Source organism: Microtus pennsylvanicus, chromosome 14, assembly GCF_037038515.1.
Source record: "Microtus pennsylvanicus isolate mMicPen1 chromosome 14, mMicPen1.hap1, whole genome shotgun sequence".
NCBI classification, from domain to species: Eukaryota; Metazoa; Chordata; class Mammalia; order Rodentia; family Cricetidae; genus Microtus; species Microtus pennsylvanicus.
In genome coordinates this window covers 15,275,603-15,303,301 of record NC_134592.1, presented here as the reverse complement: position 1 = coordinate 15,303,301, position 27,699 = coordinate 15,275,603, and the positions used below count along the sequence as shown (strand labels likewise).

Genomic DNA, 27,699 nt, shown 5'->3' with positions numbered 1-27,699 from the left:
ATCCAATGGAGATAAAAAAAATTGAAGGATGTTAGCATCACTTGGAAAGTGCTTTGATTAATGGGATCAAGGGTCACCTGACTAGTGAGGCTTACAGATGACTGATACACTGATGAGAAACTCATGGAACAGATTTATTTCTTAATATATTCGCCAACTAACTGCTATGTACATCCCACATTCTACTAAGCAGTGTATTTCTGAATTCTTAGTAGAACGGGAGCAATAGATGCTTTTATAGTTTAAACTAGATTATTAAAATATAAAGCTAGCATGTTTTGTTAATGACACCATCTTCAGTGGCTGACTACTTAATTTTGTTTTGTAGATCTTGGACAGTCAATATTTTATACAACCACATGTTTGCTACCCTTTCTCAATGACGATGTTCTGAGCACTTTGCCCTACACAATGATTTCAACGCTAGCTACCTTTCCTCCATTTCTTCACAAGGATATTATTGAATACCTTAGCACATCTTTTCTACCAATGGCCATATGTAAGTTCAATTTCACCTCATCCTAAAATTATCTTTGTATATTGTACAAATGGAAACTGTGTTTATTGTTACAGGCGCTTGACTTTCAAGATTGTAATGGAATCACGTGATAATGTACACCTGCTATGATCTAAATTCTAATTGTTTCAGCATTTATGTTATGTTGGAAGTTGATGGTGTGAAAGACGATTATACCTTAGGATCATCACGCTATTCGCTCAGTTTGCCTTCATGGAATAGGAGGAAAGAATGTGTCAAAGCATTCTGGGTTTCCTACTTATAAATTACAGTGTCTTTTTCCACGTTAGAAAAGAAGGTGGACAGAATGTTGTCTGGTGTGAAGACTGCTTCCTCCTGCAGGTGAAGGCAGCTGGGAGGATGGATAGGGCAGCAGAGAGTGGGGAGACGTAGCCTCCTGTTCCAGCTCTGCCGCAGGATGCTGTGGAGGGTTATACAGCTCAGTTCATGTGACTGAAATCTAATTCGATGCTGGTGACTGGATCAGCTTTCCTTCTCGGTATTTTGATGACAAAATGAGTCAAAATTTATGACATGCTTTGGAAATAAAGCCAGCGCCCATGACTCCTATGCAAGATATAGTCACAAGCCTGGGACCAGTCTTCTTTGTCCATTTATTGATATTTTTGGAGACTGAGCCTCACAACTCCAGGTCGGCCTGGAATTTGATTAGTTCTGTAGTCAAAAGCTTCTTCAAATTCTTGATCTGCTGTCTTGGGCTCCCGAGTGCTAGGATTATGGCTTCTTTTCAACTTTTATATACATAATTCTACAGGGTCCTCAGACATGAAAGCAAAGAGAAAACAAGCAGAGTTTCAGCTTCTGTAATCACAGTCCCTAAAGTGTTCTTTACAAGTGGATTGTGGATCAGCCTATGTTTCAGGGAATAAGCTGAAAAAATGACGGCTTAAGAATTCAACCAGATTAAGATGCAAATCTCAGCTCTGCCACTGGCTAGCTATGCGAATTTATCTTTGATTGTTATCTCTAAAATAGTAATCATAGCTTCCTCGTGGATAATCACAGCTCCTTTGTGACTAGTAACCTTAGCTGCCTCACGAACAGCAACTGTGGCTGTATCTTGATGTGTCAAGGGGTAGCATGATTAGCCTGGGTGCTGGTAGTGTGCCACCCGGAGCCTGCTGGCTGTCACTCACGGTTACCCTCCCACCTCAGCCCCCTGAATACTGGGATTTTAGGTGCACACCACCATACCTGCTTTTCTTCTCTTGATTTTTTTTTTAAAATAAAAATAGCTCTATTGGTCATGTCTAACTCCTGGTATCAGTGCTCATCACGTTAAGTTATGTGCTTATTATGCCCTCATTAAAGTTGCTGTGTATCAACAGCTGACAAACACGTGTACTTTTTGGGCTTCACCTTAGAGTGGAGTTTAACTTAGGTATAGAACTGTAATTTTCACGTCTTTTCAGCAAAGAGTTCGACTCTTTGTTAATAATTTTTAAAAATATTCAGCAAATATTTAATATTGCTAAACATCACATTTAGCAAATATTTAAGCATAAAATATTTGCTAACCTATCCTAATTATTTAGCAACAGGGGAAAATGAGCGAACTGATGATGTCACTCCAAGTTGTAGAATATTTCATTCTGTTTCACCTATGCGATCTCATGAACCAGTGCTCGCTTGTGGGTATAGTTTTAGAATTTTGTGATCTTGTTTTAAAATAATGTCGACTGTTAAGCAAATGAACAGGCGTCTTTAAAAAAAAAAGATTGGCAGGTGAGACGGTTTCTTACTGGTAATAATCTAGCTCGCTGTGCCCCTGTTCTTGGGGATAAGTAATTTGTGGGGAGACATTGGCGCAGTGAGCGTCTCACCACACTGAAGGTTGATCAGGCAGTGAGCGGCTCACCTCGGTGAAGGTTGATCAGGTATTGTCAGCTCATTTCTTTGCAAAGCTGGTGACTAATTCCTCCTTAATTAGAAGTGGAGATTCCCAGACACAAACCTTGTCATGTTAAAATCCTGTTTTACACAAATAGCTGAAGCAACTGAGTACTAAAAATGAGTGATGTGAACCTAAAAATATGTGTGAATTTCAGTCTTTCTTCATGGAATGGCTTGATATTTATTCCTTTGAACGTATGAGCAAGTCACTTCATGTCTCTGAGACATAATGGTTTTTTTCAGCTTTAAAAGCGGGATGTTCAGAAAACAAGTTAAAATTCCCTGGTTATTTCTGGATTAATAATTCTAGGTTGAATAACATCAATGTTAATTTTTAAAATTGTTTCTATTGAGCTATATATTTTTTTGCTCCCCTCCTTTCCTCCTGCCTCTCCTTCTACCCTCTTCCCTTGATCCCAATGCTCCCAATTTACTTAGGAGATCTTGTCTTTTTCTGCTTCCCATATAGTTTAGATCTATGTATGTCTCTCTTAGGTTCTTTTTGTTGTCTAGGTTCTCTGGGATTGTGAATTGTAGCCTGGTTTTCTTTGCTTTATGTCTAAAAGCCACTTATGTGTGAGTACATGTTATATTTGTCTTTCTGGGTCTAGGTTACTTCACTCAATATGATGTTTTCTAGATCTATCCAGTTGCCCACAAATTTCAAGATGTCATTATTTTTTTTCTGCTGTGTAGTACTCCATTGTGTAGATGTACCACATTTTCCTTATTCATTCTTCAGTCTAGGAGCATTTAGGTTGTTTCCAGGTTCTGGTTATGACAAATATTGCTGCAATGAACATAGTTGAGCACATGTCCTTGTGGTATGATTGATCATCCTTTAGGTATATAACCAAAAGTAGTATTGCTGGGTCTTGAGGAAGGTTGTTTCCTAATTTTCTGAGAAATCACCATACTGATATCCAAAGGGGCTGTACCTTTGGATACTCCCACCAGCAATGCAGAAATGTTCCCCTTACCCCTCATCCTCTCCAGCATAAGTTGTCATCAGTGTTTTTGATCTTGGCCATTCTTACAGGTGTAAGATGAAATCTCAGAGTTGTTTTGATTTGCATTTCCCTGATGGCTAAGGATGTTGAGCATTCCTTAAGTGTCTTTCAGCCATTTTAGATTCCTCTGTTGGGAGTTCCCTGTTTAGATCTATACCCCATTTTTTAAATTAGATTATTTCTTCTATAACACCATTTTTTTGCATACCTTTGTCCATCCATTGGTAGGCCTGGCTCACGTGTTTACTTGTCACTCTGTTTTAGCCTGTGGCTTGGGCGACTTCTCAGCACCCTCCTGGTCATTCACTTGTAGTCACTCTTCGCCGTCTTTGAAATGAGCTGTAGTGGTGGCCTGCATGCCTGCTCTTAGATGACTGAGTTGTTTCTTCATACACAGACCTCAAGACAGAAGAGACAGACTTTCAGATTCCAGTTAGAATGGATTGCAGTGAGGATTGGAGTGGTCTCATTATATTATCCGTGCTGTTTCTATTTTTGGTAGCTGTCACGGTATCTAGAGCTTCCCACTGGATCAGGACAGGGACATTTAACTTGGTCCAGAGTCTTTTTATCTCAGCACAAAGATGTTAGATAAAAGATGTTGCATTTTCTAAATGCTTAGTAGTCTTTGCTAGAAGGACTTCACCTGACACGAAGTTGCAGGTTTGTAATGCTGAAGCAGGAGGATCACTACAAATTCAAGGTTAATGAGACCCTATTGCAAACAACAAAACACAATACAAAACAAAACCTACAGGAAGATGTTAAAAAAAATCTCTTTGGTATGGATTTTTTTTTTTTTTTGGTTTTTCGAGACAGGGTTTCTCTGTGGCTTTGGAGCCTGTCCTGGAACTAGCTCTGTAGACCAGAGTGGTCTCGAACTCACGGAGATCCGCCTGCCTCTGCCTCCCGAGTGCTGTGGTATGGAATTTTTATAGTCAATGTAAAGCATAGATTTTTTCCATTTTAAAGTGAGTATCATTAATGATTATATAACTACTGATTATATAATTAATGATCATATTGTCTGTATTACTTAGAAGATGCAGTTTTGAGCTTTGAAGTGGATCCAATTCTCCAAACCAAGCATTGGCTGCGTAGCATACACACTGTTCTTGCCATCTTTATTACCACACTAATCGCTTATGATTTATTTTTAAATAACTCCTTTTAAATAACTCATCAATTTATTATAAAAACTCTTCTTGACATGTTTTTCTTATTAACTCCTCCAAAAATAAAATACAGGTCTCTTTATTCCATATGTGTGGAATCTATGCTGTTTATAAAAGTGTATTAGAAGAGTTACTAAGCATTGGAAAAAACAAATCATTTGCACATCACCATGGAAACCTCTCTTTTTTCAATAAAGGATTTGTGATTTGTTGTCCAAATTGAAATATGGATCTTTGGATGATGATACTTCCATATAGTTTAAATAGGCATCCTTTAATATAATTTAAGTAAACATCCGTTCATGTGGGCTGTCTTAATCTGAAGACAGAAACAGTGCTGAGCAAGAGCCTGGACTGTGCCATCGAATCCAGTTTCTTTCCTACCTTAGATTTTCTCAGTCACTGACCCTCAGGAGAAAGAAAGGCTCATTCAGATCGTTGTGTTGATTTTAAAACACATGTATGACTTCACTGCATATCTAGTTCCAAGCTATGGTTTTATTGTTTGGTTTTGGCTACACATGGAACACGTGGTATAGTTCTATGGTCTTATGAGACTAATTGTGCACAGAAAAAAATAAAGAAAAGGCAAGTTCTTGGTGACATTTGAATAACCATTGTCATGCATAGTCTGCTCATTTGCTAATGGTTGCATTCACGAGGTAGGTGTTGCTGTGAGAACTTCGTTGTTGAAAATGTTTGGCACCAGGATTCACTGGGGGCAGAGCTATAGTTCTTTGGCTCTGCACAACTTTCTCTCCCCATTCTTAGATACAGGATTGTCAATAATCATAACTTGCCCTATCTACATCCCAGCTTTGTTGTGAAGACCATGAAATGAAAGCTACATGAGACTGGAATTTGAACATTCTATGATATGCCAATATATAATGGATCAAATGCACAGACAAATCATAGACATATTAATTAAATCACATTGCAATGAATCCTGACACTTCCCTGCTGAGATTGTTCATGTTGTTCTACTGCTTTTCCCTGTTGGATACACTCTTGCGGCAAAGGGCCATCCAGGAGAGGTCGGACTGTCCCTGGCTTACTTTGTCCCTTATGTGACAGTGCACATAAAACCGCCGCAGGTTTTGCACTTAAAGTACTTGTGAAGTTGGGCGTCTTGCTTCACTAACCCAAATGGCAAGTATTTTAAGACTGCATAGGCTTGAGAGTCTTGTGATCCTGGTATTCTCTTTTGGTTTAGCTGCTGCCTTCTGAAGTCATGGCTCTCTCTAACAGAGACCTTACCTAATGGAATGCAGCCATCTTCGCTAGCACAAGCCCAAAGCCTGTGCGAGGAGAGGCCACGTCTCTATCCAGATAGTGCTATCTGGCCAACTGTAGAAGTTTCTTCACCCTAGCTGTCTTTCTTATCTTTATCATTTAGCAGACTATAAGGCTAGTGGGATTTATTTTAACCTATCCATAGACTATGCTTATTGTGGTCATTTGGATCAGACCAGTAACTTCAGGTCTGGTCTCTCTACTTCCTTGCTTAGGCTTCCTATTGCCTGTTCTTTACGTCAAACCCAGAGTCACCTTCCAAACATGTGGATTATGCCATGTTCTGTCCCTCCTCCAAACCATCTAGCTTCTTGTCACTCTTAACAATTAGATTCTTCCTTGGCTAGCAAGACTCTGATCTGGCTGTGGCCAGCTTCTCTACTTTCATTGTTGCTTCTCCACGTGACTGCTCTGCATGTCTGCATCAGCCTTGCTGTGGTTTTACAAAGGCTTTGTGTTTATACTGCACCCCTTGTCTCAGAGCCCCTCTAAATGATCTCATGGTGGGTTTCCCTTAGGTCACAGTGTAAGTACCGCATCTTTTAAAGAAATGAGTCTGTGTGTGTGTGTGTGTGTGTGCGTGTGTGTGCATTTAAGAGAGAGACAGAGACACAGAGTGAAAGAGACAGATGGGAGACAGAGAAATACTAAGAGACAGTGAGAGACAAGGAGAGACAGAGAGAGACAGAGACAGAGAGAGATTCAGAGAACAACATTTGGGAGTCAGTTTTCTCCACCTTGTTGCACAGGATCTCCTTTGATGTCTCTGTTGCTGCTCTGTATGCTCCAGATGGCCCAAGATTTCTGGCCGGTTCTCCAGTCTCTATTTCCTATATTGTAGTGCCAGGTGCCAGGACTTCAGCTGCCCGCCATTGCATCCAGCTTCTCATGTGGGTTCTGGAGATGCAGTTTAAATGGTCAGGCCTGTGCAGCCAGCGCTTTTACTTCCTGAGCCGCCCTCCTGGATACTCTTAAGAACCACATATTTTGAGATGCCTTCCTTTCTAATTTAATTCAGAACTTTCCACCATCTTTTCTCTGTTCCGTTGCCCATATTCATGCTTCTTCGTGGCCAATGCATGTCCTTTTCTGTAGAACAACACTGTCCACAGAACTTTCTCTGATAATCGAAATAGAAATAAAATTCTATGCTGCCTCATACTGTAGCCATTACCACATAGGGTTACTAAGCACATGTGATGTGTCTAGTGAGGCTAAAGAATGTAATTTAAAATTTTTCTTAACTAATATACATAGCCACCTCCAACTATACAGTACCTAACCCAACTCTGGCGATGGCCTCCTTTACCGCTGTAACCAAGGGCTGAGAATGATGCCTGGTGCAGTTCTATGGAAAAAAGTAGTGTGTGAGTGAGTGATTGGAACATTAGCGATGATTATACTCATCCTGGACTGTCATTGTCTCAGGAATTAGGCTGGTGCATTCCTGTCGCTAGCTCAACTCTCACCTACAAAATGACTTTTGTCACCTGCTTACTTTTCGAGGTGAGAATCGTGTGAGAACTGCACACCTAGCCCATTGGGGATTATCCAGTGTAGGAACATGTTAAAAGATCGGTACTGTTCGTGGGAGGAAGGCACGATGGCAGGTTCTGTTCTGGTGCTACTGGGGGAATAGGGGAAAGGCCTGGAAACTTTTCATTATATTTCCTGAGCACAATAGTCTTTTCCGTTTAATTGTATATGATTTTTTTTTGTACTCTCATGGGATCAAGCTGCGTATCTGTTTACATCATGCCTTTTACACAAGATTCAGTAAATGACGCCTGCTTGTGCATGCTTATTAAATTAGAGCCATGGTGATTTTATTCGGTCTTGTAGAAGGCTTTGAAATTGCAAGATACCGTCTGTTTATATAAGTATCGGAGCCAATTTCCTGGGGCTTGTGTCCTGGGGGAACTCTTGTGGCTTTATGGATGGCCATACTTGAGGGACAGCATAGATTTGCAGAGGTAACAGGGACATCCAAAGGTCGCTGAGCCATCTGGGCAGCTCTCCAAACAGACTTCACTTAAATCATCTGAGACAGTTGGGCATCTCTCCCGCTTTTAGAGGCCGCTGGGCACAGTGGCTCCCAACCTCTCTAACAGTTTTCATTGTTGAAAAATGCTTATGATTAAAAAGTTTGAGTTGAATTTAAATAAAGGTGAAAACACTTGTCACCAAAAGAATATATATATGCATACATGTGACAAGAGAGGGGGAGAGAGGAGAGAGGAGGGAGGGAGGGGGGGAGATGCTCTTCTGTTGTTGAGGATGTTGGAGGAGGCATTCTTTTCTTTTCTTCTTCAACAAAAGGCACGGGAGTATTGTCTATGTGCTCCCTCTCTCCAGCCCTGGGTATTGGCCTGGGCATCCCCTTGCTCACCCCTCATCTCTCTAATAGATGGCAGATCCAAGGCCAGCTTGCATGAGAGCCGCTGATGTGCTTATTAATTTAACAGAGCGTTTCCAATCTCCCACACTGGCTGAGCTAGGATCTCTAGGTGGAAAACCATGTGCCCCGCTCTTCAGCATCTGATTCAGAGCTCTTTCCTCTTCAGTTTATCCCACTTGATTAGTCATCCTCACCCCTTGGAGCAGTGTACTGCTCTCTGTATCCACCCTGGTCTACCTATCAGCTTTTGTTTACAGTGGAGAGTCAGGCAGACCTATGCCTGAATACCACCTGCCCTGGGAATCAGACACAGGCAGACGCAGGTGGTTAATAAACCCAGACTCGGGCTAGCAGAACTCAGTTAGGGGCCTGTTCTGTTGGCTGGCGTCTCTCAACCTGTAGCAGTGACCGCTGTCCTTTACAGCATCGGAAGTTCTTGATGTGGAAACAAAATAGAATCCTATTAAACTTTCATTGTCTCCGTTATTGCATGACAACCTCTAACTAGTGATTTGATGTTTCTGTTTACTGGGTGTCTTATTGCATTGCCTTGTTCTTTTTCGATGTAAATGAGACCTGCTCCCCATACACTTTACTTTAATGTAAAGTAAAGCTGAATTTGAGGGTATCTGCTTTGGGCTGACTGTCTGCATTAGTGGTCTTTAGTGTGTAGAAATAGTGTTGACTTTGTGAGTCTTTCCCTTCTGTGTGCTGTTTTTTCTCCGTTTGGCAGCTTGGTATATGAGTGTATGTATAACTGTTTTCTTCTACTTCTTCTGTTATCTCTGTGGAAGAAGGAATTCATTTTATATTTTAATCTTAAGAAAAGTCTTCCTTTTGTGGGGGTCTCTCTCAGTTATTAATGGGATAAAAATACCCTTTGACTGAAAACATGTTATGCCAGATAACTTTCATCAGAGCTAGTTTTGAATACTTATGGGGCTACCTAGCATTTTCTATGAAATAGAGACAATTTTAATATAGAGTTTAATGTCGTCATAAACAAGACACTTAAAGATGAGTTTAAATAAATCAGTGTATAAGTGGATATCGGGATTATACAGCAATTAGGTGATTTTTGAAGACACCTGCTTGCTTTGCGATTGGACGCTTGTTGGCACAGGATAAACGTTGTTCACAGCTATTCATAGATTCAAAAAAGTGCTTTGCTCCAAACAACTCAGACCGACGTGAGGAGGGTAGACTGTGGGAAACTGCAAGCGATTTCTTATGGTAACAAAGATACTGATGGGGTTCTATGGGAAGGTTTGGATACAGTTGTGTAGGGACATATGTATGCCAAAAACCATTTAAAAACAAGCATGATCATTTTCATAATATGTGACTTAAGATTTGCAATTATAACTAAATAAGAAGTTATACATTTTGTGAAGCTGGCTTGCTTGCCTCTCTAAGTTTTAATATGTTCTAGTTGGCTTAAAAATCTGCTTTCTTGTGTTAACTGTTAACATGTTTACGTGCCCTGGGCCCACAGGAGGCTCTCTTTTCTTTCTTTCTTTTAGAGATATGAGCATCTTGGGAATAGAGATCACACCAAAGTCCAACTCTGACAAAGCCAGTATATTCTGGTTTTATATCTTTTCCATGTGGCTGTGCTCTAGGTGTTTTTACAGTGGCACATGATGGTAGTGTTTGTACGCAAGGAGCAGTTCTGTGGTTTTGTCTCTGTGAATTTCTATCAGCTCTGGGGCTCTAATGTTTGCAGAGTGTTTCCCTTACGAGCACAAAGCCCTGGGTTTGATCACCAGCATTCCATAAACCGGGTGCATGCCTGTACCAGCTCTGAGAGGTGGAGGCAGGAGGATCAGGAATTCAAGGTCATCTTGGCTGCATAGAATGTTTAAGGCTAGTCTGGGGTACATGAGACACCATCTTAAAAAAAGGAGGAAAGTGAGCAGTGCCCCAGCTTAGTTGGAACTTTCTCGTTAAGCTCTTTCGTGGTTCTAAGTAAGCCAGCAATTATGTGCTCATATCTAGAAATTAATTTGTATCTAATCAGACAATTTTGGTTTCAGTGGGCTCCTCCAGGAAAGAAGGCGTCCCAGCTCATGTGAACCTCTCTGCGTCCGCCATGCTAATGATTGCAATGCAGTACACATCTAATCCAGGTAAGCAGAAGCCGGCAGCTTGAGCAGCTCCAAAGCTATCGTGAGCAGACATCTCGCAGACAAGACAGATTCTTTCATGTGGGAGCTCTTTTAGGCAGAAGAGACAACTGATGTGTTAAAGCCAGATTTCTGAGTTTAAATGAATGTATCAATTGCTAGTAATAGTGGTTTGATTTGCTAGGGAATATTTAAGAATGTTTGAGAATGAAGTTTTAGATGCCTGGAAATGGATGACTTTAGAGAAAAAAGTTTAATTAAAAATATAGTTAGGTAGTGGTGGTGGTAGTGGCACATACCTTTAATCCCAACCCTCAGGAGGCAGAGGCAGGAGGATCTCTCTGAGTTCGAGGCCAGCCTGGTCTACAGAGTGAGATTCAGGACAACCAGGGCTACACAACACAGTAAAACCCTGTCTCAAAAAACCATATATATATTTGGAGAGAGAGAGAAAGGCTGGTGTCATGGCTCATATCTATATTCTTAGCACTTGGGAAGATGAAGCAAGAGGATCATCATTAGTTTAGACTAGCCTGAGCTGTAGAGTGATATCTTGTCTTACACACACACACACACACACACACACACACACACACACACACACACTGTACATGCATATATGCATATTTATTGCACTTTAACCACTAATGATAACTAAATTGATAATTTGGGTAAATTTGTTTTGCTAATGCCACAGAAACATTTTGAACATAAATCTTTTTTTACCAAGTTTCAGGTTTTTCACAGGATAAATTGATGAAATGGAATGTGTGATTTAAAAGGCTTGAAAAATTTTGGTTTTCTTGTCGTGTGAGAGAAAACCATTTTTCATGATGGCTTATCACTTAGTGTGATATGGAGAACTGTAATTGCGTTGTGTTGCTGAAGATTGGCAGCCCACTTTTGCCTTTGTGTAGCAGAGCATTTGTGGTGTTCAGTGGGTTTGCCCATGTTGTACCCTGTTTGGCTGTGTGTGTCAGGGTAACTGCTGATTTAACTGGAAGAACTGACCTAAAAGGCAACTCACTGTTGAAGTACTGTGTTAAGTATAAACTCTGTTTTTTTATTTTTATGTAATGTTTGTTTGGCAAATGAGAAATTTTATAACATTGTTTTTAGTCTATAAGTAGCATAATAATTGAGTTTCTTATTTGAAAACTTTTATTTAAAAAATAAATATAATATTTTATTAATTCATTGAGAATTTAATACACTGTATTTTGTTCATATTTTCTAATACATCTGAGTCATAGAGTGTGTATAGTTTTGTTATTTTGTTATTTGAGATAGAGGCTTGCTATATTGCCTAGGCTGACTTCCTGGGTAAGTCAGTTCTCCGTCTTCAGCCTCCCAAGTCCCTGGATTCCAGGCAGGTGCTGACTTTTCTTCTCTGTTTTAGTCCACTTGGGCTATCATAAGAAGGCTTAAGACAACAAAAACTGAAAGTTCTGGAAGCCAGGAAGTCTAAGCTCGTGGTCCTAGCAGATCCACTATCTGGCGAAGGCTTTCTCCCAGATGCAAGGATGGCCATGCTTGTGCTGTCTCCTCTCTCAGAGGAAGGAGGAACAGTTCTCTGGTGCTTCCGTTACAAAGACACCGGTCATATTCGTGAGGATGCTATCCATAGGATCTCAATGCCTCCTGAAGACCCTGCCTCCTAAAATTCCCATGCTGGGGCCAAGATCTAACATGGGCTTTTGGGAATACAGATATTTGATTTCTCAGCTTTCTATCCCCTCTCCCTAATTTCACATCATTTTCACACCCGAAATATACCAATTCCATCTTGACAACCCTACAAGTGTTAATTCATTCCATTATCAACTCAAAACTCCGAGGCCCAGCAGCTCATATAAACACCATCCACATCTGTAACTGTCAGACTTGCGGTGTGGTTTATCCTAGCATGATGTTCTCTTTGGCTGTGAGTGTATGAAAGCAAATGCGTCACATGTTTCCAAAATGTTACTGTGAGGACTGGGGCTGCAGCTCAGTGGTAGAATTCTTGCTTAGCATAGGGGCAGCTGAGGGTTAAATCCTAAACACAGGCAGACAAATAAACAGTAAAATGCAATGGTAGGCCAGCTAAAGAGTAGACATTCCCACCCCAAAGGGAGAAGGGGTGTGTCTGAAACTCAACATCAAACCTTAGCCTTGTAAGTAATCTTCTTCGACTTGATGCCCTTCTTTCTAGACCCACGGTGGTGACGGTCCTGTCTCCTCTGTTGCTTTGCTGTATAAGGGCTTGTCCCCGGGTGTCTGGTGGTCCTGCCTCCATAGCTTTAGGCAGCCTGGCCTCCAGCAGTGCCTTGGAAATTATCGTAGTAGGGGCTTCCTAAGGTGATTGTCCCTGTGTCTACCTTAGCTCCACCCCCACCTTCTGGGGTTCAGTGCCTTTGACTTTTCAGGGTATCCATACACCCACAACTTTGTTGGGTCTGGCGTATGCTACTCTGGGACCCAAAGAGCTTCATTTTGGCAGCTAAAGAATAAGGCATCAGAGTGCAGGAACGAAGTATGGGCCACAATGTGAGTTCCCCAACTTGCTGGTGGCCCCTTGAAGCCATGCCCTCTGTCCTCTAGGCGTCTGATGGGAGGAGCAGCTGTGATGAGTTCTAAGTTGTCTTTGGGGGTCTTGGACCACAGGTGAGGGTTGACTAACGTGTTTCCTAGCTCCGTGATCATACAGACACCTGGTGCTCTCTCTCCCCACAGGCCTTCCCATTCTTTCAATACAAACAGTCTGAGGGGTTTCCAAACTTTCAGTTGGTTTCTTCTTTGATGAACCGTTCTGATTGAAGCCGTTTCTTTCTTCAGGAATTTTACTATAAATACACAGAAAACAGTAACAGAAACAAAACCATAGACCAGGCCACTTGTTCAGCACTTCCCTGGGATTTCCTCAGCCGGCTTCTTCTCTCACAAACTCTACCTTCCCGCAGCCCATGAAGATGTGAACACAGTGTGACCAAGTTCTCTGTCACTTTACGACAAGGGTGGCCTTCCCTCCAGTTTGCAATAGCGTGTTTCCCCTTTCTCCCTGACATCTCAGCGGGGGTGTCAGTAGAGACATCTATTGTTTTTTTTTTTTTTTTTTTTTTTTGCCAACATTCAGTTCGGCATACTTTCAGAAGAGTGAAGCTTTCCCTGATCTTCTCTTCCTAAGCCTTCACACGGATGTTGTTAAAGGTCTGTTCTTAGGAATAGTGGCTTTTCTGGAACAAGTCCTTATAATTACCTAATGCCAAAGTGGCTTCACGTTTCTAGGCATTTGTTCTGGTGGCACTCCACCTCCCAGAACCGGTTCTCTGCTTCCGTCTGTGTGGGGTTACATCAGTTACTTGTCCCGTTGCTGTGGCAGAGCATCCAACAGAAGCAGCTCAAGGCAGGAAGGGTTGGTTTTATCTCGTAGTGTGAGGGTTGCTGACTACCCTGGCAGGGAAGACATGGTGGCAGGAACGCTAGGCAGAGGTTGTGCTGCATCCACAGTCGGGAAGCAGAGAGAGAGGTAAATGCTGGAGTTCCTATCACTTTCTTCTCCTTATTCAGCATAAGAGCCCATCCCACGAAATGGGGCCTCCCATTATCATCTCTCCTCAGTTGAACGTCTCTGGCAACATCCTCAGAGACACACAGGAGTGTATCTCCTGGGGAATCCTGACTCACATTCAGGGGTTAGTCAAGATTAGCTATGTCAGGGATGCTTTAGCAAATATTGCAACATGAGTGACTTGTCTATATTAAATGTTCATTTCTCACAATATAGAGTCTAGGAACTTCATGCTCAAGGTTGTCCATAGATTTGGTAGAGTGGTAGGGGCCCATTTCCTGGTTCATGGATGAATTTATTTGTTCTGTCTTTGCATAGCAGAAAAACAAGATTTTTTTGAGGCCTTTAAAAAATAAGGGCACTGGGGTTGGGGGATGGAGAAATGGCTCAGCAGTTGAGTGTATATGGATCTTCCAGAGGACCCAAGTTTAATTCCCAGCACCCACGCTGGGTATCTCAGCTCCAGGGTATCTGGCTCCCTCTTTTGTCCTCTGTAAGAACTGCACTCACATGAACAAACTCCCAAACACATAAGTTAATAATGATAACACTAACACTACTAATAAAATATTAAAAAAAAAACAAGGGCTCTAACTCCACTCATGGGGCCTCTCCCTTCATGCCATAAACACATCCTAAAGCCCTACCTCCCAGTGATGTCACTCTGGGGGTTAGAATTTAACATGTGGCTTTTGAGGGGTGTATTCTGTCTACAGAATCCTCAAGTGTAATATCTCTGTGATTATTATGTGAATTTAATTAAAACATTTATTTTTAGGCCAAGCTATAAACTCATATCTTACTCTGTTTACCTTAAAATGACATAAAAGTACAACTATATTTATTACATTATATGTTCTGAGAAGATTCTTTATTTGGACACTAGTAAATTTAACTCTAGTCATGAGGAGTGGGTCCTGATGGGCAGAAATAGGGCAGAGAGGACATTTGGAGGTTAGTTATATGATGATCTGTTCTTGCACCCAGATCTGGGCCTTCATCCCACAGAAGAACCAACATCTGAATGGTGGGGAGGAAGGAAGTCTTTATTTGGTGGCCACATAATGAAGAAGAGGGGAGACTGTGCTCACAAACAGCTTCTTAACCCAGGAGAGTGGGGTTCCAGATATAGGACAGGAGTAATGGTGAACGGAAATGGGGTCACAAGGAAGGTATATTCTCATCTTTCTGGGATGAGGCAGACCTTCCAGAATCTTCTCTTTCATTTCTTTTTACATTTTTCATGGTCTGGTGGTTCCATTCACAGGATCTGATTGATGTCTTTAGCTTTGATGGGAGGAAAAGAGACTAGGCAAGTGTAGGCCAAGTTAAATAACCATGCATTGTATTCTGGACACAAGTTTCTCCAGTGATCAATATTTTCATATATGGACTCTGACCTAAAGATTAAGGCAACAGAGGAGATAGATACCATAAAGACAGATGCCACACCTCTTCATCTCTCCCCAGTCACTCAGTAGACACCAACAGCTCCATGGGAAGAGTCAGCGTTTTAACCACTCTGGCCTTCAAGACTCTGAAAACAAAACAAAACAAAACAAAAAAACAACCAAGCAAATGAGAAGCTGGCTTTCTTTACTGGGTAGCCTCTAAATGAGAGATGTTTAAGTAAACCATGGGCCCGGGAAGTTACCGAGTTTACTTCATCCCCCCCCCCCAGTATCCCCATTGGAGCGATTTGTGATGATGTGACTGTCTATTACCTGAGCTGGCTCCAGGGGCTTAGGAGGGCTTCTCAAAGGGCTGAGTTTTCCCGAGCTCATTTGCAAATGACGTCAGTGCAGCCCTGAGCAAGCTTTTCTGCCTCGAGGCCAAGTTTTCTCACCTGTAAAATGGGACAATTTTTCCTGCTATTCTTAAAATATTGTTAAGATTAACAAGTTCAAAATAGGCGTGCGCATACTCGGTTGGTCCTGGTGCTCTGACTGGCACATTGTAAGTGCTGTAAATAATGTGATTTGCCACAAATGGGCATTTTCTTCTTGGACTTGGGTTGATGAAAAGCTACCGTGATCATACAAAATTGCCTCTGTTATTTTCAAATATGTTCATGGGGTAATGTTTATAGGCCAATTAACTATTTCATGTTGGAGATTACGTTTCTGACTCAAGACTAGTCATGTGGGAAACAGTTAAGAGGTGAGGTGGTACCCACTCGGGTCACTTTGGGATCGGATGCATGCTAATGTGTTCAAACTTTTGACAGTTTGACCCGATGACGTTGTTGCCATCCAGAGTTCACACAGAAGTGCTGTACTCAGCTTACAAAACAAACAGGATAGCGCCACTATTAAAACCAGTCAGGCAGAGGCAGGCGGATCTTTGTGAGTTCGAGGCCAGCCTGGTCTACAAGAGCTAGTTCCAGGATAGGCTCCAAAGCCACAGAGAAACCCTGTCTCAAAAAACCAAAAATAAATAAATAAATAAAACCAGTCATGTAATGTTTTAAGTAAGTGTTATTATTCTACTGTTGAAATTTTGGTGGAATAGGGCAAGGGTGGAGAAGTATCAAGTGACGGATTGGTTTTCGTAGCTGATCGTGTATCACGAATAGAGGTCAGGCACTGGAGAGATGGGTCGGTGGCTAAGAGCACAACACTGCTCTTCCAGAGGAGTCCAGCTCAGTGTTTAGCCATCACCTGTTCATAGTTTCCTGCAGCTCCAGCTCCATGGGGGATCTAATGACTCTGATCTCCACTGGCGTGCGCGCGCGCATGCACACACACACACATACACACACACACACACACACACACACACACACACACACACACGTGCAATCCCCCCCCCACATATGTAGACATAATTAAAAATAAAATACATCTTAAAGAAGAGAAGGGCATTTGCTTAAGCAGCTAGCATTTCCTGAGTGACTTCCGTATGCAGGGATTTCTGCTAGGTATTGTGGGAACGACACGTAAATGTAAGGGGCGGTGCGTGTTGTGGGACTGTGTTTGGGAAGATGGGGCATAATCCCACAAAACAATACCAATGTGGGGTCACCAGGTGTGGTGGTGCACACCTGAGTCCCAGCATTAGGAAAACAGGATCACGACACGTATGAGGGCACCTGCTACATGGTGAGATATCCTTCACACACAGAGTGGTGTGTGCAAAGCACCAGTTACATACTATAGGCCATTATTTCATCAGACGAACAGAACTCTGGGAACTGAAATAATCAGGGACGGCTTTGTGCTTCTTGAGCAGAGAAAATATGGACCACGTTCTGCTCGGTAGAGTAAGTGGTGCATTTTGGAAGAGAAACTGAACAGAGACACCCTTGAGGTCTGTTCACAGGACGGTCAGTGGGATATTCTGAACAGGGTTTGTGTTATCCACCCTGCAGAAGATCAGGCGCTGTGTAAGACCAAGTGTCCTGTGAGCACTCAGTGTTGGCAGAAGGACAAAGGCTACTCAACGGTCATTCAGGAAACCCTGGCTAGCCAGGCAGGATGGATATACCTTCACCTCGTGAAGCTCGTATAGTTGGAGGGGACAAAGAACAACGAATCAAACAATTAGAAATAAAATATCCAGTTTTAGTTGTGATGTGTCTGTCAGTTTTTCTTGTCATCGGACTACGAAGGGAACCTTTAAATTTATTGTGGTTAGCAAGGAGGTCTCTCTGAGAGGACTTAACCTCACTATGAGGACTTAAAAATGAGTAGTGTTCTGAGTCAAGGGAGAGGCTAGGGGTTCAGGCAGAGGAACCTTGTGTCTCAAGAGGTAGCCTGGCAGGTTAGTGAGATAGGCAGACTGGTGAGGCTGGGACTGTGGGTGAGGGCTGCCTGCCTGGTGTGACATGAGACTGGAGAACTTGCAAGGGATTGTGGACTCTGCTAGGCAGGAGATCTTCTGTGCGTGTGTGTGTGGTGTGTGTGTGTGTATACATGCACAGAAACTTGGTTACAGTACAAAATTGATTATTGGAAATGATAATTAAATGGTGTGGGAGGTCCTTCTGTCTAAGTGTTGCTTTTATTGGTTAATGAATAAAGAAACCGACTTGGCCTGATAGGGTAGATAGGAGGAAAAAACTAAACTGAATGCTGGGAGAAAGGAGGTGGAGTCAAGGAGAAGCCATGGAGCTGCTGCCAGAGACAGATGTGCTGAAACTTTGCCACGACTTCGTGGTGATACACAGATTAAGAGAAATGGGTTAAATTAAGATCTAAGAGTTAGCCAATCAGAAGCTAGAGCTAATGGGTCAAGCAGTGATTAAACTAAATAATATAGTTTCTTTGTGACTATTTCGGGTCTGAGCTGCTGGGCAGCCGGGAGATGAACAAACGGCTTCCTTACAGCAATTAGGTGTTGTTGTAGGTCCGACACTCAGAATAGAGCTCTGTACTGGTGCTGCTAAACTTTGAACCCACATACATGTCCAGTGATCTTCACCAAACTGCATGTAGGCGGTTACTACCACTGGCAGAAGTGTGGGTGTCAGATTGCTTAGGGGGAGAATGTAGAATCAAGGATATATGGGTGCTATGACCAGGCCTCAGGAAATCTGAAAACAGTAGGTCAGTGGGGGAGGATGGCTTTGCCCAGGAGGTGTGGAGGTTGTTTGTGTAGCTCATCATGGGATGGGTACTTTAAACTAGAAGCTCACTTGTGCTTTGCTTAATGGGAGGTCTTAACTATAACCCATAATACCAGGAGCTGAGGCAGCATCCTGTTACTCAAAGACTCCCCTCGTATCCACACAGTGGCCACCACAGTGGAGGTTATATCCTCACAAGCCATGTCTGAAGCAGGCCAGTGCAAGTCATTAGAGACTGTGTCTGCAGGGAGAGACGTGGTTGAGGCCAGTGTAGGCTTCCACAGTGAGTTCCAGGTCAGCCTGAGCTTTAGCGTGAGATCCCAAGTTCTAGGCCAGCCTGTGCTATATAGTGTGAGACCCTGACTCAAAAAAGAAAGGAAAGGCGTGGAGAGTTTGAAAAGGTCAGAGAGTACAAAGTACACCTTAGCACCTCCCCAGCAGATTCTGCCATCAGACATGTCCCATCGCCACTTCTAGCTCCAGCAGAGGCTGAGAAAGGCTGTGTATTGGCAATTATCTAGGATGAAAGGCCACTTTGGTCAGCAATGGAACAACAGTGGTGTCCACCACAGGTGACAGAAAGAAAAGGGTCACATGGTGTCATGAAGCCACAAGAAGAGAGAGTTTTAAAAAGTAAAAGTGCCAAACACCTCCGAAGGAAATTCAGATGAAGCGTGTCCACAGGGTTTGAGTGTGGTCACCGGTGCATAAATGTCAATGTTAGGATGGAGCTGGAAGGTAGTTTATAGAAAGAGCCAAACCGTAATCTATCCAGGATGAATGTCGTCCTTTGCAAGCGAACACAAGCAAATCAAAGAAGAGCGCTGCTGTGTAGCTTGAACTGGTGCCCTGTAGAAGACCCTATTGCAAAGATGCCACATACTTGGGTGACAGGAAATGGAGAAATCAAGTAGATACTGACTATGAGGCTTCCTGTATGGCTAGTCTTTATAGAACCAGAGGGTGCTGTTGTAGGCTTCTGGAGTTAAAATAATCAACACTTTCCCCGCTATAAACCCAGTGAACTGCAGTAATGGGCAAGTCATGGCCATGGCGGCAGCAGCCGCACAGATGTTAGTGAGGTAATGCATGCTTTTAGACTAAATTTAAGGCCCAGGACATAGGAGGAAATGCTTGCTCGGCCCTACAAATCAGCTAATAATAAATGGTTAAGGAACTCCCAAGACCCAGGCATGAACTTATTGCTATTATTTTGCTAAATGGACATAATGTCATACTGCCTTATAAATTTATATTTCTTTTTTAAGATTTATTTTATTTATTGTGTGTACAACGTTCTGCTTGCATGTTTGCTTGCACGCCAGAAGAGGGTATCAGATCTTACCACAGATGGTTGTGAGCCACCATGTGGTTGCTGGGAATTGAACTCAGGTCCTCTGGAAGAACAGTCAATGCTTTTAACCTCTGGGTCATCTCTCCAGTTCTAAATTTGTATTTCTATACCTATAGGTCAGAGCAGCTCTTAGACATCAGATTTTTCTTTCTTTCTTTGTGGAGTGGATTGTGGGTAATGTAGATACTTACAACTGGTCAAAGAGCAGAGGACGAGCATCAGTGGAAAGCTCAGCCACAAGAGGAACATCTGTATCCTCTTCCCTCCCAAGGCTCAGGGCCCACCATGGAGGAGGGACGGGAAGGAGTGTAATAGGTCAGGGAGGACTGGATTGAAGCTGTCTTCTGGACATGCCAGAACGACTGCACTCATAGAAGCTCAAGCCAGCTGTGCTGGGGAGATAGATCAGTAGTTAAGACCATCTGCTGCCTTTGCAGAGGACCCAGGTTTGGTTTACTCAGTGCCCAAATGATGGATCACAAACACCTCCAGTTCCAGAGTCTCTGACCTCCTTGTCTGGCTTCTGTGGGTATCTCACATATACATGGTTTACGCACACAAGAGAGATGGGGGGGGGGAGGAGAGAGAGAGAGAGAGAGAGAGAGAGAGAGAGAGAGAGAGAGAGAGAGAGAGAGAGAGAAAGAGAGAGAGAGAGAGAGAATGGAGGGGTGAGGAGCACATGGATGAGGAGCAGTTGACCACTGATGGCTTCTAGTAAGGAAGAGTCAGCTTTCTTTAAGGGTGTGGACCCCTGATGGGTTGATCATGCTTTCCTGGATCGCCCCACACCCATGAGTACATAGACAGCAAAGATGGACTTGCGGGACTATTCTGAAAGAAAGAGAGGCTATGAAGTTGGAAGTGAGGCATGGATCTGGGTGGAGTTAGGAGGAAAGTAGGGGTGATCAAAATAGATTCTATGAAATTCTCAAAGGATTAATGAAAACATTTTACTCAAAACAAATGAAAAACCAAAATACAAATCTCCTATAACTGGGACTGAGCTCTACCCAGCAGAATCTGCTGGGTGCTTCTGAGCTATACTTTTGTCTCTATGATGAGCGGATGGGATTGCTGGCCACGTGGTGAAATTGCTGTTTAGTCCAATTCAAGTGTCGCTTGGTATCTTTTCAACCTCAGGCAGGATAGGAAAGTCAGCCCCAGTTTCCTAACTGCAGCCTGGTGTTTGTGAGGTAACATGGGTGGAGTGCTGAGGCCAACATGGGCGAAGAACGAGCTCACGCAAAACTGCGAGCTTGTATATGACCTCATTTGGAGAGGCTTTCCCCTCCCACGCTCTTCTTGGCTGCATCAGTCCAGTTTACGTTACATAAGTATAATTGTTTAAAAGCGTTCTAGTCTTTCCTTTGTTAGTGTTATTTGCAAAATACTTTTATATGGTTTTGGAATAAAGCCCGATAAAGCTAAGTGCTGCTATGGTTTCTAAAAGTGTGATAAAAACTTTCTAATTTAATGATTAAAATGAAAACAAATACTGAAGTGATTTTTTTTATATCGCCAAGTATAATTTTTTGGTATTTACATCTCACTATAAATGATATTTTTTCCTTACAGTGTATCATTGTCAATTACTGGAATGCCTCATGAAATATAAGCAAGAAGTCTGGAAAGTAAGTTTGGCTCAAGCTGACTCATATTCACTAACTGGATTTATAGAAATTATAACAATTGCTTATTATAATTTATTTTGATCAAATTTATACATGTCTTATTATTTTGATGTGATAAACATGTACTTTATTTTATTTTTTTTTTGCTGGTAAAATTATCACTCAGAACAGAACTGAAACTTTAAGAACAGAGTGTCCTGACAGAATAGTTGAATGTATCTTAGTCATTGAATTAGGCAAATATTATATTGCGTGATAAGTGGGATTTTAATTTGAAATTGTGTTAGAATTTGTCTTTTTTTTCAAATAGCAGATATGAATTGTTAAGAAATGTGATTAGGGAAACATTTGTTTTTAAACTCAGTGTTTGGTATGTGGGCATACGCTGCTGTAAAAATCTTTTTTGGATTTGAATCTCATTAGGGAATTAATGGGCAGTGAACTTTTGAACTCGCCTTGGGGGCATTGTTTGCAGGACATACAAACAGACACTTGAATAAATGATGACGATGATGTGCTGACATAATTTAATCCGTGAAGTCCACCTGAATGATGAGGCCTGGAGAAACGGCTCCCCTAAGCTCCCCCTTAGAATGTCTGCTGCCTGGGTGGTACTGGGTGCACGGCCTCTCTTTTCCTTTGCTGCTGCTGACTCAGAATGTGCTCCTCCCTCCTGCAGGACCTTTTGTATGTGATTGCATACGGGCCTTCACAGGTGAAACCCCCAGCGGTGCAGATGCTTTTCCACTACTGGCCCAACCTAAAGCCTCCTGGGGCAATAAGCGAGTACAGGGGGCTGCAGTACACAGGTAAGAAGAGCGCTCCGTGGTGGCCTGTGCTCATCTCTCCCGGGCCACCTGTGCCTTGCCCTATGTTAAAAAGACCATACATGTTAGACATGGTCATGAGTCCTTTCTGACACGGAGTTTAAGAGAAGTCGATTAGCCTGGTGTGGTAGCCCAGGCTCTTGAGGAGGCTGAGGCAGGAACATCAGTCAAACCTGGGAATTTGGGGACCATGCGATGCAAGATCCCATTTCTAGATAATCAGAGCTGAGTGTGGTGGTGCAAGCATATGGTAATCCCAGCCCTGGGAGGTGGAGGAAGGAGGATCAGAAGTTCGAAGTCAGTCTTGACTACATACCAGGTTTGAAGTCATCATGAGCTACAGGAAAACATGTTTCAAAACAACCAGGCCGTGCAGTGGTGGTGCACACCTTTAATCCCAGCACTCGGGAGGCAGAGGCAGGCGGATCTCTGTGAGTTTGAGGCCAGCCTGGTCTACAAGATTTAGTTACAGGACAGGAACCAAAAGCTACGGTGAAACCCTGTCTCGAAAATAAAAAATAAAAAAAAACAAAAACAAAAACAAAACAAAAAAACAACCTGTAGATAAACAAGCCAAAAAAAAAAAACCTTAAACATGCCAATTAACATATTTATGACATCCTAGCAGATTGCCTAAGGCCTATCCCAGTTGCTGTCCAAAGGCCTGCATCTTGCCCACTGCTAAGATTAATTACATCAAAACCAGAAGTGACGGGAGCTTGCCTGCAGATTTGCTATCATTTAGCAGAAGCCCCAGATGCCTGATTCTGTTCTTGCAAGAGTGTTGGGCACATTTCCAGTGTTACTGGAAGAGTTTCCTTATGACAATGAAACAGTAACGTTAAATGGGATGACATAGTCAGGCATGGTGACCCACTCCTATGCCTTAGCATCCTGCAGTCAGAAGTGAAAATCTCTGGAGCTCAAGGCCAGCCTGAGCCACTTAGTCAATTTTTTAAAAGCCAGCCTGAGCTATAATGAAATCCTTCTTTAAATATATAGTAACGGTATTTACCAAAAAACCTTCCAAGAAGAAAAGAAAAAGACAGGAAGAAAGACTGACTGACACAAGGTTTGAGGTTGCTGCTTATATATCATAAAGTATAAGAAAATCCCAGTGGCTGATGGAGTTTCTGACGTCCACACCCATCTCCCCTCAACAGTATCATACATATGCTTTACACCGTGAAAGGCGGATCCCAAGTGCTATACACCAGGATAACAAGTAGCAGCAATGTTAATGAAGGGAAGTAGACAGAATTCTCTGAACTTGAAAGTCTCTTTGTTGGTATTTTGCATTGTTGATGGTAGAGAGTGCTTCATTGTTGCTAGACGAACAATTTGAATGTGAAAAACTGGCAAATAGAGTAAATAGAGTAACTCAATAGAGTAAAAAGTGAAACGGCTGAAATACTTGACACTGACCCTTTTGTGTAGGGTTCCTGATATAAGCGTCAAAGCCCTCTGGTGTTTAAATGGGTGACTAATACCAGTGAGAGTTACTTGTATGATAAATATTGATGAGATAACTGTCTCAGGCACTGTATTTTTGTTGTTGATATGGGAACCAACACAAAAGCAGACCTCATTAAATTGAATACAACCTAGATACAGAAGTTCATTTTATTCAGCAAATATTTGTGGCGTATCTAGATATGGAAATTCATTTTATTCAGCAATATTTATGGGGTGTTTGCTGTTGACCAGGAATTTCTCTGTGTACCAATAACGAAAACAAAACAGCTTATAGTCATTAGCATCTTAGAGTTTCCACACTAGTTGTGGGGGAAATATCTAGAAACTGATTGCCTTCTAGGGCTATTAGCACCCAGGTAGAGCAAAGAGATCTGTGAGAATCATGGGCAGGATAGGATCCTAGCTCATCCTGGTCAGACGAGTCTGGGGGAGAGGTTTCTTAAGGGCGGTTCACAGGAGTGAAGCTTTAGCTGGTAGCTGAGGCAGTGACAAGCACCTAACTAGACATGAGGAAACCATGAGCGCACAGACCGAGAGTTTAAGGTAGAAGGAACTTCGGGCCTTGTGAGGTGGACACAACAGGTGCTGGTGTTCAGGAACTGGAAAATTACAATGCAGACAGTGGAATGAGCAGGCCCGTGGAAGACTGGCTATGCCCGGGAAGGAATTGGGGTCAGAGCATCCCACGATCCAAAATGCTGACAGTCGTGTCCACTTATGGGATAGCCAAAGCCTCTGGCAAGGACCAACCAACACATACTGTAAAACTGGTCCAGCATCTGCATGCTAAGATCAGAGCAATGCTTTCTTGCTCTTGTGGACTGATGGAGAGGTAGTTGACTGGGGACACCACTCACCAGTCTGTCCTTGTAGTCATGTGTCTGGCTTCCCTTTGTTCACTGCTGAGTCCCAGGTGCCACTTATAACCAGGCAGCATCCTCACTGACCAGGAGGGAGGTGAAAGTGATGGGAGAAGTCATCACTGAGGTCTCTGTACTGCTGTGCTTTTGGCAGCAGCTGCCTGCTGGATGCTGCTCTCGGAGCTTTGAATTTTGACCCTTCCCCTTCCACACCAGTCTACTGGTATTATTATTCCTGTCTTGTTTGGACAGCTATATTGTTGAGCTGTAGCTTCCCTGACATTTCTAGAGACACAATCTGACAGCAGATGTTGGGTCCTCTTGCTCTTACAAGCTTACATCTCCCTTTTCTGAGTCATTCCTTGAGCATTTTGTGCAGGAGTTATGATATAGATGTATTGGTTGAGGCCAGACACCTCACGATTGATTGTTCTCTGTACTTTGACAAATTCTGTGATCAGACTGTTGAAAAGAGAAATTCTTTGACGACTAAGCACTGCACTTACCAGGTAGAGGTTCCCTAACCTGTGTTTACTTTTAGTGCGCGTGTGTGGTGTGCATGTGAGTGCCGGGTTTGCAGGTATGGAGGTCAACGATTAATGTCAGATGTCCTCTTCTCTCCTCTTTATTGTCTAAAATGAGTTTTTTCATGGAACCTGGATGATTGACTGGCAGCAATCCTGTCATCTCTCTCTTTCTACCTCTCAGTACCAGGGTCACAGACTCATGCAGCCAAGCCTGACCTTTTACATGCTGGGGATCCAAACTCAACTCCTTAGGCTTACTCAGCAAACACTTTACTGAATGATCCACCACCTCCCCAGCTGTTTCCCACCTTTTATAAAAATTCCCGGAGCTGGAGAGAGAGCTCAGCACATAAGAGCACTGACTGGTCCTCTGGAGGATCTGGTTTCCCAGCACCCACAGGACAGCTCACAACCACGTGTAACTCCAGTTCCAAGGGATCCGGCCCTCTCTTCTGGCCTCTGTGGGCACTATGAGCACATGTGCGCATATCCAGACATTCAGGCAAACACCCATACAAATAAAATGAAACAGAAGAGAAATCATACAGTGATTGTCTTGTTACAGAACACTGGATAGTAAGTGACTTAGGCTTTGTAGCAAAGAACACCACCCATTGTCATTTAGTTTCCCTTTATGGGACATAGGTGCAACATAGAATCACCTTTCTAGGCAGAGCAGAGAGGGTGGGAAGTGCACTCTAGGACTACGCTTTGTCTGGATTATCAGACATCTAACCCGCGTTAGTGCACCTGGATTTTTGAGACTTGTATATAAGAAGGTCGAGCCAGGTCTTTCTGTTGTGCTTTCTCCATCTTTAGGCTCTTTCTTCTCTTCAGTTATCTTGATTTTGTATCTACACAACTAAAATCTCTTGACTTTTGTGGGTGGAATTACAAACACATGCATGAAACCACAATAAGTATATGCGGAGCCTTCCCACTTTGTTCCCTTAGTGGTGGCTTCCCCCTCCTTTCAACATCAGAGGTTAGTTTTGCCTGAGTTGAATTTTATAAAAATGGAAGTGTCCATTGTCTCTAGTGTGTGTGTGTGTGTGTGTGTGTAGTGTGTTTTCTGTGTGTAGAGGATAACTGTTGTCTGTTTACCTTTATTGCTACAAATTGTCCATAAAAAGCGTGTGCCACAATTTTCTTATCTTCTCTACTATTGCTAGACATTTGAGTTGTTCCTCCTTTTTGGTTGTTGAAATAATGCTACTCTAGCCGGGCGGTGGTGGCGCATGCCTTTAATCCCAGCACTCAGGAGGCAGAGGCAGGCGGATCTTTGTGAGTTCGAGGCCAGCCTGGTCTACAAGAACTAGTTCCGGGACAGGCACCAAAGCTACAGAGAAACCCTGTCTCGAAAAACCAAAAAAATAAAAAAAAAAAAGAAAAAGAAAAAAAATAATGCTACTCTGAGCGTATTTTGATATGTCTTTGATGTGAAATATATCCCTATGAATGAGCCTGCTGAGCAAGAGGCACATGTGTACCCAATTTTAATAGATGATGATAGACAGCTTCCCAGTTCAGTTATGCTAATCCACACTCTCATTAGGAGTGCGTATTTATTGTAATAGCTTCATAGCTTCATTAAACATTCTTTTATGTATCATATAACTATAGCACAATAAAATATACTTCCTTTTTAATCCACAAGACTGTTATGGATTCTTTTAAATCTATAATTTAGCATCCATTATATTAATCATACGGAGGGCTTTCAGTATGCCATTACTGCATGTGCTTACAATGGCAAGTCTCATTTCTTTCCTCTTCTTCTTCTTCTTCTTCTTCTTCTTCTTCTTCTTCTTCTTCTTCTTCTTCTTCTTCTTCTTCTTCTTCTCCTCCTCCTCCTCCTCCTCCTCCTCCTCCTCCTCCTCCTCCTTCTTCTTCTTCTTCTACCAATCTATTACAGTTTTATTCAGAAAGTTATTGTCTTAGTGTTCTAGTGCCATGAAGAGACACTGTGACCACAGCAACTCTTATAATGGAAACCATTTATCTGAGCTGACTAGCAGTTCAGAGGTTTAGTCCATTTTCATCATGGTGGGAAGTATGACATGTGCATGCAGACATGGTAGCTGAGGATTCCATATCCAGATCACCAGGCAGCAGGACGAGCATCAGACACTAGGACTGGCTTGAGCATTTGAAGCCTCAAAGCCAGTGACACATTTCCTCCAAGGCCACACCTATTCCAGTAAGGCCACACCCTCCAATCCCTGTTAAGTAGCATCGTTCCCTAGATGACCAAGCATCAAATATATGAGCCTCTGGGGCCATTTCTATTCAAACCACCACAGTTAATGTCTATCCCTAATGCTTAAAATGCTCCCCTATAGAAATTCCAACAATCTCATCTTAGTTTAAAGCTTGTGATTGAGTGGTAGTTGATTTCTGTGCTGATGAGAAGGATCCAGTTTCAGTCTTCTACATGTGCTATCCACCTTCCCAGCATCACTTGTTAAAGA

General features: G+C 42.5%; 1 protein-coding gene across 12 annotated transcripts in view; it reads left to right on the top strand.

The window, feature by feature from the left end:
- Positions 1-27,699, top strand: part of Unc79 (unc-79 subunit of NALCN channel complex) — a 242,092-nt gene that overhangs the window by 51,526 nt on the left and 162,867 nt on the right. For all 12 annotated transcript variants that reach the window (XM_075947625.1, XM_075947627.1, XM_075947626.1 and 9 more), the window contains exons 4-7: positions 329-499; positions 10,347-10,439; positions 21,483-21,538; positions 22,218-22,347. In XM_075947625.1, the coding sequence (XP_075803740.1) occupies positions 329-499; positions 10,347-10,439; positions 21,483-21,538; positions 22,218-22,347 (450 nt within the window). The remainder of the gene's footprint in view (positions 1-328; positions 500-10,346; positions 10,440-21,482; positions 21,539-22,217; positions 22,348-27,699) is intronic.